Raw genomic sequence first — 15,593 nt, forward strand, 5'->3', positions numbered from 1 at the left:
GTCTCCTTCCGAGCAGGGGCGGCTCTACCTTATAAAAATAATAGTCGGCCGCCTTAGGTCTCCAAATTTGAGGGCTTCATTTTTCACGATAATATATAATAAATTTTTTTAAAAAAATTAAATATTATTTATAGAAAAAATAAATTTTTCATATGAAAAAAGGAATTATTAGAAGTTCATATATCTAGATTATTATGTCTCAAGGAAGATTAAATGCATTATTTATATTATTACTTAAAAAAGAATAATTAGAACAAATCGATTATATAATTTTTAAAATAGAGTTAGTAAAGAAAATTATTTTTTCTTACAAATTTAAGGTATCCGCTTGATTTTCGCCTTAGGCCACCAATATATTTTTGTGAACAATAGAATTACGTTGTTGTCATGAAATTACGCGAGGATGAGTTGCATTCACGGGCTGTGGCTAATGTGGGCTGCCCTCCAAACTGCATAGGTTTGATTGCCATGGAATCCTTACGCTCTGCTGTTGTGACCTACATTTGTGCACAATAATTCCCGGTTCCTGCACTATTTGTTCATTTATAAAGTTGTGGATTGAGATAAATGGCAGCATCAGTGGCATCGTCGAGCTTTTGTTCATCTACAGCATATTCCTTATTCATATTGTTCTACTTTTACAGCAACAGCTTCTATGTCCTCCCCTTTGACGATGTTTATGACTGTTTGGTCCTGAACCAACATTGAACTAAAACTCAGTAATTATACAGAAACTAGAGGTCGTTTATTGATGTCAATTCCAAGCAATGAAATTACAAAGAAGGAAATAACAACTGATAGAAAATGCTTGAAATTTCAAATTAACTAGGACATCTATGGAAGAACCGAGATCGCAATATAAATGCATCAAATATGTGAATTGATTGAAGTTTTATTCTCAGCCTCACACCCGTGTCTCCCTTATTCTTCGTACTTAACAACTTTTAGCTATACTTGTTGGCAATGCTCAGAAGAGTAGTAAAAAGTTCTTGGGGCTTTGATATCATCGTCATGTGGTCAGAGCCCTGGATCTCTTCCACTTCATCTGGTGGATTCTTTTCAATCATTAATTTTAGAAATTCCTCCTTCAGAGCATTATTTTTAGTAACAATAATGGACACTCGCTTAACTGATCCATACCATTTGCTTGAAAGAACTATCTCCTTAGTAACCTCTTCTACACTGTATAAGTATAGCGGCCTTACTAGTGTAGTGGCCAGCGCCAAATCCTAACACCAAGAAGGAAAAACATGATTTAAATCAGTCCCTAGTTGATGTTGCGGTTAGGTACTTGAATAGATCTGTTATTTGGATAAACTATCAAAATCTTCCAGGTAAGTGATGCCTACTAATAATTTTTGGCAAAAAAAGCTAGTCAGTCACTTCAGGGTCATTCTCATGACCAGAATAGAAAAATTTATTAATTATTTCAGTTACAGTATATATTTGTAATATGATTTGCTTACCTCAATTGGGCTCAGCTGGTAAACATTAGTTGCCAAGAACTTGGGACCTAGGATGAGGGTAGTAGGAGGATTCTCAGGTCCATTGTCATATGTAACACGATTATCAAGTTCAGGTACTACTGCACTGGATGCCTATGACAAAGTTTAGTTTCAAACATTTAAAAGCTTAAGCAAACATGCATAACAGATCATCTCATGACTAAAGTTGGGAATATGGAAAATTGGTACCATAGTGCAGACGGTGGATGGATTGAAACTTGGACCAGGCATTAGAGCACTGAGAAATACAGCAACTGAAATCTTTTCTGGAAAGGTTTCCATGGCTTTAGAAATGGCGAGTCCACCAACGCTATGGCCTACAAGAACTACTTTTTTATCTGCAGGAAGTGAAGCCATGAACTCCATTAGCGGACTAAAGTAATCCGATAAATGTGAGACTTCGAGGACCTGCTTTGGGTTGATTCCTGAAGCACCCAAGTCAAGAACTGTTACATTATGCCCTGAAGATCGCATCAATGCCACAATCTTGTACCAGGACCAGGCTCCATAGCCTCCTGTATGAACTAGCACGAAGTGTTTCATAGCTTTAGGCTCTGACAAGGTTGCATTTGCATATGGCAACAGTGACCTGCTTTTCTCCATATTTTTTTTCCTTCTTTTGAAGGATGAGCACATGATATGAACCATTACAAGGCAACTTTATAATAAGAGGAGTTTGGTTTATGCTATTATTCATATTCATTTAGTGAATTTTTCAACATGGATGGGCTGATGATAAAATTAGCCTGTGAAATTATAAGCCGCACATTGGACATATTATGGAAGGTAGCCAATTGATTAAAACACTCAAACAAGTAATTTGTGATTTATTGAGAGCACGAAAAGATAAAATTTCAAAGTACTCAAATTTTACTAAAAAGAGAAAAGTACTCCATATTATACTTTTCGTATCGTGCTCTCTTTTTGTTTTTTCCTTTTTCCTTGTCTCTTTCTTGTTTCTATCTTTTGTCATCCAAGAGTTTTTTTCTTGGTGTTTTTTTCCTCTGTAGCTGGCTAGACATGTAGAGCTTGGCTTCTTCATTAAAGAAATTTGTACTGAGGTGAAATTCTTAACGGCAAATTTAAACGCAATAGTCCTTTGATAAAATCCTCAAAGAAGTAGTTCCGTGACTTTTTATTTTTCTCTCAGTACTTCATAGTTAGAAAAGAAAAAGAGTCAATACATTGTAATTCTTCACGCCTATTTTTTTTTTTGTCAATTAAATGCAAACAAAGATTAAAGAACATTTGGTACATTTGACATAACTTTAATATAGGATCACAAGATTCAAAAGTTTCTTTATTTTCTTAAATGTCATGCTAAGTCAAACTAGGTCATTCTTTTTTAAACAGAGGTAGTACTATGTATGTTGGAACCTTGAAGTTTTGATGAATGACAATATGAATGAAATAAGTTGATATACGTGTTCCACTGATCTGACAAGTTCAGGAGTGCAGTCTACGGTATAAATAATTAAAAATCAGAATGAGTTAAATCAGTATAACTGAAAACTTCAACTTACTGATCACGTGGGAAATAGAACAAGTTGAATTTGATTCAAACACTTGATGATTAGGGAAAGCAAGTTGAGTTGAAAGAGGAGTCCTATGTGAAGAAGGAGTTTCACTTCTGAGCATATTCTTAAGAGTCCTATGTGTAGAAGGAGAAAGAATCTGAAAATTACAGAAGTTTATGCAAAACGTATAACTTGAAGGACTCTTTGGAGAGCTGTAATTTGACTACAACACTAAGGAGACAAGAGTTGGAATTGAAGAAGGAGTCTCACTTGAAGTAGAATTCTATGCAATGAGAGTTTTGATTAAAGGAGGAGTTTAAAACAATGAATGACTCTTTGGAGAGCTGTGCTTAAATAGAAGATGCATCATTCAGAGTAACTCACACACTTACAAAGCAGAAAAGCACAATCGACAGATTGACTTCACGAAGTGCTAATCAATCACTGAAGAAACACATTGAAGAACCTGGTCCTAAGTATAGAATCCAGCTAAGAGTTTTAGCTTTGATTTTTAGAGTTGTTCATTGTGTTTGGGCTATTGATGTAATATTAGTTTCAGTGTGTTATAAACTGAATTAGGAGATAGTCTTCGAGTTGGGGAAAACTCAGAGACTTTGGGAACGCATACCTTGGGAGGTGTGTGTAGTTATGAATTAGAGTTTATAATTCCTAGTTGTTGAGTCAAAGGAATCGGAGTTTATAATTCCTAGTTGTTGAGTTATAGGGATTAGAGTTTATAATTCCTATTTGTTGGTTACAAGAGTTTTGTAATCAGTCGATGTTGAGGCTCAGAGTTATTTAGTGAAGCTGGGGTTAAATCCTGTAGAGGTGCAAGTCATGTTTTTTTACACCTTTTGAGCGGGTGTTTTCCACGTAAAAAATATTGTGTTCTTTACTTTCTGTTTTACTGCTTTCTTGGAACACGTCAGGAACCCCGTTCCATCGATAAGCAACAGTTAGGCAAAAATAAGATAATTAGTTGGGCATGAACTTTAACAAGTGGTATCAGAGCGAAGTTGTCTTAAAAAGGGTTGGCACTTTAGACAAAGATCAATATGATGAATTCCACACCACCTATTGATCACAGTGAAGGTCAATCCACTATTAGACCTCCACTCTTTGATGGTTCTCACTTCATTTGGTGGAAAGCTAGGATGGAAACATTCATTCAAGGAAAAGACTATGAGTTATGGAATAGGATCACTGATGGTCTTACTATTCCAATGAAGTTAGAAGATGGGAAACAGGTCAAGAAAGTAAGAAGTGAATTCACTCCTGATGACTTATTGGCATTAAAGAAAAATGTTAAGGCTAAAATATTTTGGTCTGTTGATTAGGACCTGCTGAATACAACAGGGTATCAACATGCACCACTGCTAAGCGAATTTGGGACGCTCTAGTAAATGCTCATGAAGGCACATCTCAAGTAAGAAAATTCATAATTTCTCTTCTCTTCACTGAGTATGAGGCATTTAAGATAAAGGAGAATGAAACCTTGCATGAGATGATGACAAGGTTTACTACCTTAACAAATGAGCTGACCTCCTTAGGAAAAGATATATCTGAAGAAGAACAAGTCAAGAAGGTACTAAGGGTATTACCAAAATCAAAGTGGAATGCTAAGGTGACTGCAATCAGGGAAGCAAATAAGGATCTTGCAGGCATGACCCTGGATAAATTAGTGAGGAATTTAAGAACTTATGAAATAGAAATCGATGGAACTAAAGTGCTGGTAGCCCCAGAGGATACCTTAGCTCTGAAGGTATCTTACAGAGATGAAGAAATTGAAGTTGATAAAGAACAAGTTGCCTTTATAGCTAAGAACTTCAGCAAATTCTTCAAAAAAAAGAAGGGAACAGGTAGCAAGAAATGGTCAAATGACAATCTAAATGGATGCTACAAGTGTAGTAAAACTGATCATCATATCAAGGATTGTCCTATCTGGGAAATAGAATGGAGAAAGGAAAGGGCTAAAAAGGAATTGAAAGAAAAAACTAAAAAGAGGAAAAAATATACAATGGTAGGAGCTTGGGGATTTGACTCAGATGATGATGAAGTTGATGAAGTAGCACTCATGGCTCTTGGAGATTCAGACTTGGAGGAAGAAAATGATACTTCTGAGGTAAGTATGCTTGAACTTAAAGAAAATTTGCATTTGTTTTCTAAAACAAAACTTATTTCCTTGATAAGTGCACTAATTGATGACTTCCAAGAATCAACTTTTGATAGGAATGAGCTGTTCAACAGTCTTGCAAGAATCAAATTTGATTTTATTTATTTAGAAGCTTGCAAGAACATTGTTGAACAGGAAAACTGCTCTATCAAGAAATAGGTTGAGCAACTTGATTCTTCAAATAATGATCTTAAGTCTGAAGTTCTAAAATTGACACTATCTGAAAAAGGAAAAAACACAAAGAGTAAAGAACAAGAAAAAGTTGAACTTGAATTAGTCAAGTACAAAGAAGAGTGCAATAATGCAACAGAAATGGTAAATAAACTAGGTCAAGAAGTCTTTAAACTAAAACTTGACCTTGAAAGAGCAAACAGGTGGACAAATTTCTCAAGAATTGTTCATAAGTTGAGTGAAAGATATCACAGTGAAAAAGCTGGTTTGATTTTTCACAAAAGTCTTGATGCTTATCAAGACTTGTGCTATATCTGTGGAAACCTTAGACATCCAACCACTGAATGTCCAGTTGCTGCCAAAAGCAGATCCAGTAGTCTAAATCTGGAAAATAAACTATCTCAGACCAAGAAAAGGATAACTAAACCTGGTCAGAGAAACATGTCACGTAACCTGTTGCCTGCATAGGCTAGAAGAAATCTGATTCATCCATTTACTCATAAGAAAGGACCCAAGTTTGTCTGGGTGCCTAAAGTTAACCCCTAATTTATTTTGACGTGAGAGTAGGAGGCAAGCAAAATTTTTGCATAAATAAAGCTTGCTCAAGGTATAAGACTAGAAGAAAATAAAGTTTCTTTCACTCGCCACATTTAAAGGGGGAATGGATCATTTGAAAGATGGCCAGATTTGTAGTGCTCATGTAAGGAGGAAGCAAGGAAGATTTAAAAAAAATGAAAAAAAATGATAGTGAAACTGATGAGCATGCACAGGAACATATTATACTACCTGGTCCAACTGTTGTATAGACTGAGAGCATATTGATCGAGGGAACAACAAATAAATAAATGGATGCATCAATAAAACCAACACAAGTTGCTGGTAATTTTGTTGGTAGTTCATAAGAATTGGTGATGTCAAAAGGATCTTAAGATATCCCATGGGAATCAATGGCTTGAGACTATGGTATCCAAAGGAAAGCAATTTCACTCTTGAGGACTATAAAAATGTTGACTATATGGGTTACTTAATTGACTGGAGAAGCACCAAAGACACAAAGTAGAGAGCATTTTGAAAGGAATAGGTTAGACTTGGGGATGATTAAAATTGCATGAACTCCCCTCAATGATTGACTAGAATAATCATTTTTCTTCCTAATCTTATTAGCTAAAAGTTATTCTATTCAGTTTTGCACATTTAGTTGTGTGTCCCAATTCCAGATTTTTTACTTTTGTAACCTAATTTTATATTATATTGTGCAGAAAAATAGGTACAAGCAAGCAATTATGACCACAAAGTTCTTCTTATCAGGTATGTTCTACACTGACATAAGCATAGACTGTCTAAGTTGAAACAGTTGAGCACACCTGTTCAACTCCATACACTTCATCCTCTCATTATCTAATAAAGCTAATGAATTATTGACTAAACTTTCTTTGATTCTCTCCAAATGGGTGTGCACAAATGTGTTAATCTTACACCAGAAAATCCTTCTTCTTTCTTAACCAAAATATCAATTGTGTACCATGGATTTTCCAAGCTTGATCATCAATCACATGCAGCATATGTTTTTGAAGAATGAAAAGAAACATGCTCTCCTTTTTTAGTTCCTAATTAGCTCAGATCTTTTAGGATTTCTCAATCCTAGTTTAGGTTTGACTTTTCAAACAACAATGGATGTTTTTGAATAAATGAATCATGCTTCTCTATCTGGTTCAATAAGGAGGGCTAAAACTCATTAAAAAAAAGAAGAAAACTGATTTGGCTGAGATAAATTTTGAACTAGAAGCTGCATCTGATAGTCATGAAGCGGAATAAGTGGTCCTTCAGGCTAGGATCATGACCTTGAAGCTTGACCTTGATTGTGAAAAGGATGAAAATGTTGAAGTCATTCGTCAATTGACACAGTTGATAACATCTGTTCCACCTTCCTCATCATCTCCTCACTATTCGTAGCCTTAGCCATGTCCCATTTTTATACCATTTTTCTTTGCTCAGTTTTTTTGCTTTGTTCAGTACTAGCTTAGGTTTAATGTGGAACATGCTCTGGTAGTTAAATGGAATGGTTATCTTTGCTAAATTGACTCATATTTTTGTGCTCTTTAATACATTACTATGTTGGCTAAAGTCTTTGTCTGATTGTTTTGGTGATAGACCCAGTGGCCATGAATAGCATAACAAATGACTTTAGCTAGTATATTATTGCATTGAAATAATTTTCGATGATGCCAAAAGGGGGAAGATAAGAGGGTTGTGCAATATTTATAACCCTGTAGACACATAAAATTTATTGGATCAAATTCATATAAAATTTGAATTTGAGTCATATGTTAATGGGTTTAAACTTATTTTGGGCTAAAAAAAAATAAGCCTATTTTATTCTTCATCAAGGTCTATCTCACTTTGAAGCCCAAACTCATCAAGTGACGTGGCATCCCAGTCAAATCCAAAACCAATGAGACACCGCCATATGTACAAATGATATGGAAATCTCATTCAAATTCAACAACCAGTCAAAAGGTGTCAAGTGTCAAAGTGACATGTTTCGGCCAATCACAAGCAACTAGGCCTACCCCCACAACTATAAATAGGGGGTAACATAACATTCTAAGGAGAAAAAAAAAAAATAGGACATTCTGCAAGCATTGGAGGAAGCTTTTGCATTGACTACACAGCTCTTCAACGAATTGATTAACGGAGTTCTGCCCGAAGATCAACTCGACAAGAGGAAGTGCTGTCAGACAATTCCTGGAGATCCAAACACATTTCTAGGAGGCTCAAATCACCCTACATTCGAGAATCACGCTGTAAAGGTCCTCGAATCATGGAAAAACTTAGGAGAGAAGAATCAAGAGAATAACGGAATTGTACCCACAAAATTTATTTATATAAAATTATTCTTTTTGTTTATTTTATTTTTGCTTGCAGTTAATTTTCAGCGTTAATGAAAATTTGTTGCGAACAAATTGGCACACCCAGTGGGACCAGTTCTGCTCTTCATCTCTTCCTCCTATAAGTCAAAGGAAATCACATATTCAACTACTATAATGGACTTCAGAAAAATCAATGAAGTTTTGTGCAAGAAGTCTACTACTGCCACGTCTACTGAGATCAAACTTGTTGGCCCCATCAATCGACGCAATCTCAATGCTTGTGCTTTGGATGGATCCCAATACTTCACCATTTTGGAGATGACAAAAAGGAAAAAATCTTAAATTTCGGCAGTAACTACAACCCCTGGGGGAAACTTTACATCTATGTTATCAGATGAACCATCTGAAACTGGCTGCAACTTTGGAGAATCTGAAAACCTAATAAATTCTTCAACTTCAACGAAATTCAACACCTTCACGGTTGATGCAATTGACTTGAACGAGAAGTTTTCAATGATGGAGCAAACCATTGAAGCCTTGAAGAAGTCCGTTGGTGATAAAGATTATCAAATCGCCCGACTTATGAGCAAGTTAGATCGCTACAATCCTGGAAAGTCAAATATAATCTAACACCGCGAAATAAAGTTGATGGTGAATCTCTCATCAAGACAAGTGACAATTACTGCGATGATTGATCCACTTCAGTGGCTACTCTAATAGTTCAACAACTGCAAGATATGATTGCAAACACCATCAAGGCACAATATAGCGGTCTGTCACAAAGTTTTGTAGGATACTCAAAGCCATATTCTAAGCGAATCGAGGGCTTACCGATGCCAATTGGATATCAACCACCAAAGTTTCAACAATTTGTTGGAAAGGGAAATTCAATGCAACACATCGCTTATTTCGTTGAGACTTGTCACAGTGCTGGTACACATGGTGATCTTCTTGTCAAGTAATTGGTTTGCTCCTTGAAAGGCAACGCTTTTGATTGGTACACAGGCTTGGAGTCTAGATCAATTGATTGTTGGGAGCAACTAAAAAGTCAGTTCCTAAATCATTTCTACAGTACCCGTCATATGGTTAGCATGATGGAGTTGACAAACACAAGACAAAGCAAAGATGAGCCTGTACTGGATTACATAAATCGATGGCGAACATTGAACTTTGATTGCAAGGATCAACTTTCTTAAACTTTTGCGATTGAAGTTTGCATTCAAGGGATGTGTTAGGGCCTTGTGTATATCCTCCAAGGAATTAAGCCTCAAACTTTTGAAGAATTAGCTACGCACGCTCATAACATGGAGCTAAGTATTGCAAGTCATAGAATGGCGTCACCTGTTTTTTTATCCTAGGAAGAAAGTCACGAAATTTAATGACTCATCTGGAGATCAAATTGGGGAATCTATGACGATAACTGTAAGTTTTATGAAGTCCCTTACAAGACAAAAGTTAAAAGAGGAAGATCCAAAGCAACAAATGCATGAGGTGAAATATCTACCAACCTTGAAAGAGTTACAAGAAAGGGTATATCCTTTTTCCAACTCTGATATTCCTGAAATTCTTGACGTGTTGTTAGCCAAAAAAGTCATTTAGCTTCCTAAGTTAAAGCGACCCGAAGAATCAAACAAAGTCAACGATCCTAAATATTGTAAATTTCACCGTATTATTGGTCATCAAACCACAAAATGCTTTATCTTGAAGGAAAACATTATGACATTAATGCAATTGGGAAAGATTATCATTGATGATGGTGATACAGTTGATGCGAATCATGTTATCACCGAACTGGACCATAAAAAAGGTTCAATTTCAAAAGTTCTACAAGCAATACGCTCTGTGGAATCACCAAAAGTTGAAGACATCATCATGCTATAATTTAGGAGTTTTGACCCAATTGGGGTTCCAGCCTAGAAGAAAACAACAGGCAAATCCATACAAAATGACTTCTCGAATAGCAAAAAGGGTGATACTTGGACATCGATCACTTGCAAAAGAAGAAAATGTCAAAGGACTTCTAAACTCCAACTTTCAAAAATCGACACAAGATCAAGTACAAATCTGCTTCAACCAATAGAGGCAATAAATACCAAACTAAAGTACAACAATACTCCATTACAAAGGGTTGGAAGGAAAGTTACATTACAAGAATTCTTTCCCAAAATGCTCCTTACTGCACGAGCTTAAACTGTAAGTAAAAAATGCTCTTTGCTGCACGAGCTTAAACTACAATTCAAAACTGCTCCTAGCTACACGAGCTTAAACTGCAAGCCAAAAATTCTCCTTGATGCACAAGCCTAAACTGCAAGTCAAGACGTTCCTCAACGCACGAGTCTAAACTGTAAGTCAAAATACTCCTTAAGGCACGAGCTTAAACTACATGTCACTCCTGGTCCGTATGAGTCTAAACTGTGAACGGCTCTATAAAAAGAAAAGAAGGAAAAGTATGAAGCTTGAATACATATTTGGAGTCCTTTGAAGATGCCGTCTTAAAGCAAAAGGATTCTTCATTATAGCTCAAGCAATAAAGTCTTCTCAACAAAAAAAAGACTTGTGGTACTTTGAATATTGCTCTAGTCTGGCCTTTAACATATTTCGAAAGTGATGCGGCCCAAAACTTTAAGTAGATGACGAAATTCATGAAGTATCCAAAACCTGAGGAGAAATAGAATATCACAAGATTTAGGTTGCAACTTTGAAAAAGTACTTGAGAAAATATAGAGGTTATATTCTAATGGATTTCATGCTTAATGTAGATCTGTGAGTCTACTTTCCAATGCAAAAAATGAAACCTGATTCTGATACTTTCACGTTAAGATATGAAATTTATCGTGACACTGTGCAAAACTGAAATAACCAGCAAACCAAGATTAGAAGGCTATTTTTGGAGCAATATATGGGACGATTCGGATGCAACCTAATTGTGGTGTCTACATGAGACGTAGCTCTGCAAGTCTACTTTTTAATTCAAAAAACGGAACCTGATTCCGATACTTCCACATCAAGATATAGAATTTATCGTGACGCTGCGCAAAGCTGAAATAACCAGCGAACTGAGATTAGAAGGCTATTTTTGGAGCAATATCTGGAATAATTCGGTTGCAATATAATTGTGGTTTCTTCGTGAGATGTATCTTTTTGAATTTACTTTCCAATGCAAAAAATAGAACTTGATTCTGATACTTCCACGTCAAGATATGGAATTTATCATGACGATGCGCAAAGCTGATGAAACTTGCAAACCGAGATTAGAAGATCAGTTTTGAGGCAATATCTGGGATGATTTGGGTACAATCTGATTGCGATTCCTATGTAAGACGTAGCTCTACGAGTCTATTTTCTAACATAAAAAAATTGCTCCTGATTTCGATACTCCTACATCAAAATACAAAATTTATCGTGACGTTGCACAAAGCTGATAAAATGGGACATTGAATTCCATTTTTATGAATCAACCAACTCATATTTTTGTTCTCCCATCGGAGAATAAATATATTTATGGAAGTGTGCCTAGTACTTGTTCACCAAAGTCAGAAAAGGCTACTCCCTGTGTCAATATTATCAAGCTGGATGGCACCACGTACGTGCTCCTTGAAAAGAATGGGATGCTCTCACTCGAAGCCTCTTTATCACCGAGCCCCACAAATGAGATGCACCACATGCTTGCTTTGTAACGATGGACTGTAGACACTCAGAACTTCATCATCACAAGATCGCAAGAATGACACCAAGTACATGCTCACTAAAGCTAAAATGGAAAACTTTCAGCGTCGTCAAGTATAAAATCAGATCATTCCAAGTCACTTTCTTATCAAGCAGTAAGGAAGTAGTGCACTAAATGGTTCAACATCAATCATGTCAACCTTTTTCGTCTGACATCAAGACCATTTGCATAAATCTGCAAAAAAAATGAAGATGTAACACATCTATAGTGTTGACCGAATGAAGCTTCTCGATTCTATGCGGATTGATGCCAATTACGTGAAACTTCAATCTGGCAATAAGTGTCGGTACCAAATGTAACATGCTTCAATTTGACATGATCAACATTGGGAGAAACAAATACCTTTGAAATAACGAGAGTGAAAACACATTCATGAGTACTTCAAGTCTCGCCGTCAAGTTTCGGCAAGCCTACACGTCGACCAACCTTGAAGTAGGGGGCATCTGTAGACACATAAAATTTATTGGATCAAATTCATATAAAATTTGAATTTGAGCCATATGTTATTGGGTTTAAACTTATTTTGGGCTAAAAAAAATAAGCCTATTTTATTCTTCATCAAGGTCCATCTCACTTTGAAGCCCAAACTCATCAAGTGACGTGGCATCCCAGTCAAATCCAAAACCAATGAGACGCTGCCATATGTACAAATGATGTGGAAATCTTATTCAAATTCAACAACCAATCAAAAGGTGTCAAGAGTCAAAGTGACATGTTTCGGCCAATCACAAGCAACTACACCTACCCCCACAACTATAAATAGGGGGTAATATAATATTCTAAGGAGAAAAAAAAAGAGGACATTCTGCAAGCATTGGAGGAAGCTTTTGCATTGACTACACAACTTTTCAATGAATTGACTAACGGAGTTCTTCCCGGAGATCAACTCGAAAAGAGGAACTGCTGTCAGACAATTCCTGGAGATCCAAACACATTTCTAGGAGGCTCAAATCATCCTACATTTGAGAATCATGCTGCAAAGGCCCTCGAATCATGGAAAACTTAGGAGAGAAGAATCGAGAGAATAACGGAATTGTACCCGCAAAATTCATTTATATAAAATTATTCTTTTTGTTTATTTTATTTTTACTTGCAGTTAATTTTTAATGTTAATGAAAATTTGTTGCGAACAAACCCATTAACTAACTTGTTTCATTCTAGTATTTTATACTTGAGTGCCTACAAATGAAGATGTTTGTATGCACAAAGACAAGAAGTTTGTCATCATCAAAAAGGGAAAATTTGTTGAAACCTTGCAGTTTTGATGAATGATAATATGAATGAAATAAATTGATATACGTGTTCCACTGATCCGACAAGTTCAAGAGTGCAGTCTACGGTATAAATAATTAAAAATCAGAATGAGTTAAATTTGTATAACTGAAAACTTCAACTTACTGATCACGTGGGGAATAGAACAAGTTGAATTTGATTCAAACACTTGATGATAAGGGAAAGCAAGTTGAGTTGAAAGAGGAGTCCTATGTGAAGAAGGAGTTTCACTTCTGAGCATATTCTTAAGAGTCGTATATGTAGAAGGAGAAAAAATCTGAAAATTACAGAAGTTTATGCAAAACGTATAATTTGAAGGACTCTTTGGAGAGCTGTAGTTTGACTACAACACTAAGGAGACAAGAGTTGGAATTGAAGGAGTCTCACTTGAAGTAGAATTCTATGCAATGAGAGTTTTGATTAAAGGAGGAGTTTAAAACAATGAATGACTCTTTGGAGAGCTATGCTTAAATAGAAGATGCATCATTCAGAGTAACTCATGCACTTACAAATAAGAAAAGCACAATCGACAGATTGACTTCATGAAGTGCTAATCAATCACTGAAGAAACACATTGAAGAACCTGGTCCTAAGTATAGAATCATGCTAAGAGTTTTAGCTTTGATTTTTAGAGTTGTTCATTATGTTTGAGCTATTGATGTAATATTAGTTTCAGTGTGTTATAAACTGAATTAGGAGATAGTCTTCGAGTTGGGGAAAACTCAGAGACTTTGGGAACGCATACCTTGGGAGGTGTGTGTAGTTATGAATTAGAGTTTATAATTCCTAGTTGTTGAGTCAAAGGAATCGGAGTTTATAATTCCTATTTGTTGGTTACAAGAGTTTTGTAATCAGTCGATGTTGAGGCTCAGAGTTATTTAGTGAAGTTGGGGTTAAATCCTATAGAGGTGCAGGTCGTGGTTTTTTACACCTTTTGAGTCGGATGTTTTCCACGTAAAAAATATTGTGTTCTTTACTTTCTATTTTACTCTTCCTTGGAACACGTCAGTGGAACATGTCAGGCAACCCGTTCCATCGATAAATAACAGTTAGGCGAAAATAAGATAATCAGTAGGGCACGAACTCTAACAGGTAACCTCATGTTAGGTAATATATAGGGGCATTTTAGTTTTGTGTTGGATGTGTTTCTTGGAAGTTTAATGCTTTACCAAGTCATCAAAGAGGAAGAGAGAATAAAAAATTAAATTAATCAGTATAGATTTAATAATCTCTTTCGCTGTAAACAAACGATGCATCATGCATAATATAATAATTTAATATCAAAGGACTGGCCAATCAGTATAGATGTTCAAGGTGTTTGAACTTCTAACTGTTATTTTCCTTTTACGGGTACTAAAATCTGTATTAATACAACTTCATAACAAGTTTATGTATGAACAAGAACAGTTTTGAAGTTCTTTAACACCTTCAACATAAGATTAATACTAATCTATCCAAGAAGTGTGTTAGATATCAGAAAATAGATGAAACAGAAATTTTAGACCAAGTCTCTCGAGTTCACGGAGTGTCCTTAAGGAATAATTCCCCTCATTGTACCCGAGGTTATGGAATTTTCCTCCCAGGATAAAATGGCCTTCAATCCAATTATAGCGGTACCTCAAATAATTGGATTCCACGAACGCACTCAACGGTTTGAATGATCACACAGAATATTTTTAAGAGAAGAAGAGTTTTGTATTTTGAAAATTTCGTATCTCAAACCCGTGGATCAAAGCAGGTTTATACAGCCTATCAGATGCCTCTTCGAAAAGGTGGCAGTGGTTCACTTAAATGGTGTGTCTTTTCTGGAAATTCATGTCCGTTCATCCAAAGACCATGTTCTTTTCCGAACAGGAATACCAGTTCACGAAACAGTGCATCATTTCGAAGCATCAGTTCAAAAACAGTGCATCAGTTCATTAAAGAATTGCATCAGTTTGAAACACTGTTACGAAATCTGCATGCATGCATAAATGGAGGATTACTGTTGCATTTTTTTCCTTTGGTATTTAGATTAAATTTCTGTCAAATAAACTTTGACCAAAAAGATAGATCTCATCAATCGATCCAAATCCAAAGCCAAGCGAGCGACGACGAGGAGAGGCATCTCTTATTTCTTGCCTCACTTAGTATGTGGAAATGTGTTTCGAAATATAAACACTTTAAAGCTTCTTTCTCCCAATTAATTTTCTCTTCCACTTAATTCCCTCCATTTTCCATTCAAACACATGCATAGAAGCGAACACTAACTTACTTCCTAGCTGAAGCAACCCCCACACCAAGTATTATTTGTTTGGCATTTCATATTGAATATGTTCTTTTTTTTATATTGAATACAGTTTTTGGGCATTTGATTAT

General features: G+C 35.8%; 1 protein-coding gene across 1 annotated transcript; it reads right to left on the reverse strand.

Moving 5' to 3' along the window:
• Window positions 1-209: 209 nt before the first annotated feature.
• On the reverse strand, window positions 210-2,300 carry LOC107840333 (methyl jasmonate esterase 1). The gene is made up of 3 exons (XM_016684168.2): window positions 1,695-2,300; window positions 1,467-1,598; window positions 210-1,229 (listed from the first exon to the last, which is right to left on the reverse strand). Exons 1-3 carry the CDS (start codon window positions 2,151-2,153, stop codon window positions 945-947), a joined length of 876 nt encoding a protein of 291 aa, XP_016539654.2. The 5' UTR covers window positions 2,154-2,300; the 3' UTR covers window positions 210-944.
• Between the last annotated feature and the right edge of the window lie 13,293 nt (window positions 2,301-15,593).

The sequence above is a fragment of the Capsicum annuum genome, chromosome 8 (assembly GCF_002878395.1).
Source record: "Capsicum annuum cultivar UCD-10X-F1 chromosome 8, UCD10Xv1.1, whole genome shotgun sequence".
NCBI lineage: Eukaryota > Viridiplantae > Streptophyta > Magnoliopsida > Solanales > Solanaceae > Capsicum > Capsicum annuum.

What these genes read in the sequence shown, in the direction of transcription:
- LOC107840333 (XM_016684168.2), bottom strand. Translation starts at nt 2,153, where the DNA reads ATGGTTCATATCATGTGCTCATCCTTCAAAAGAAGGAAAAAAAATATG. An exon ending in CATCCACCGTCTGCACTATG is followed by an intron (nt 1,599 to 1,694) that starts GTACCAATTTTC and finishes ACTTTGTCATAG; the next exon opens with GCATCCAGTGCAGTAGTACC. An exon ending in ACCAGCTGAGCCCAATTGAG is followed by an intron (nt 1,230 to 1,466) that starts GTAAGCAAATCA and finishes TCTTGGTGTTAG; the next exon opens with GATTTGGCGCTGGCCACTAC.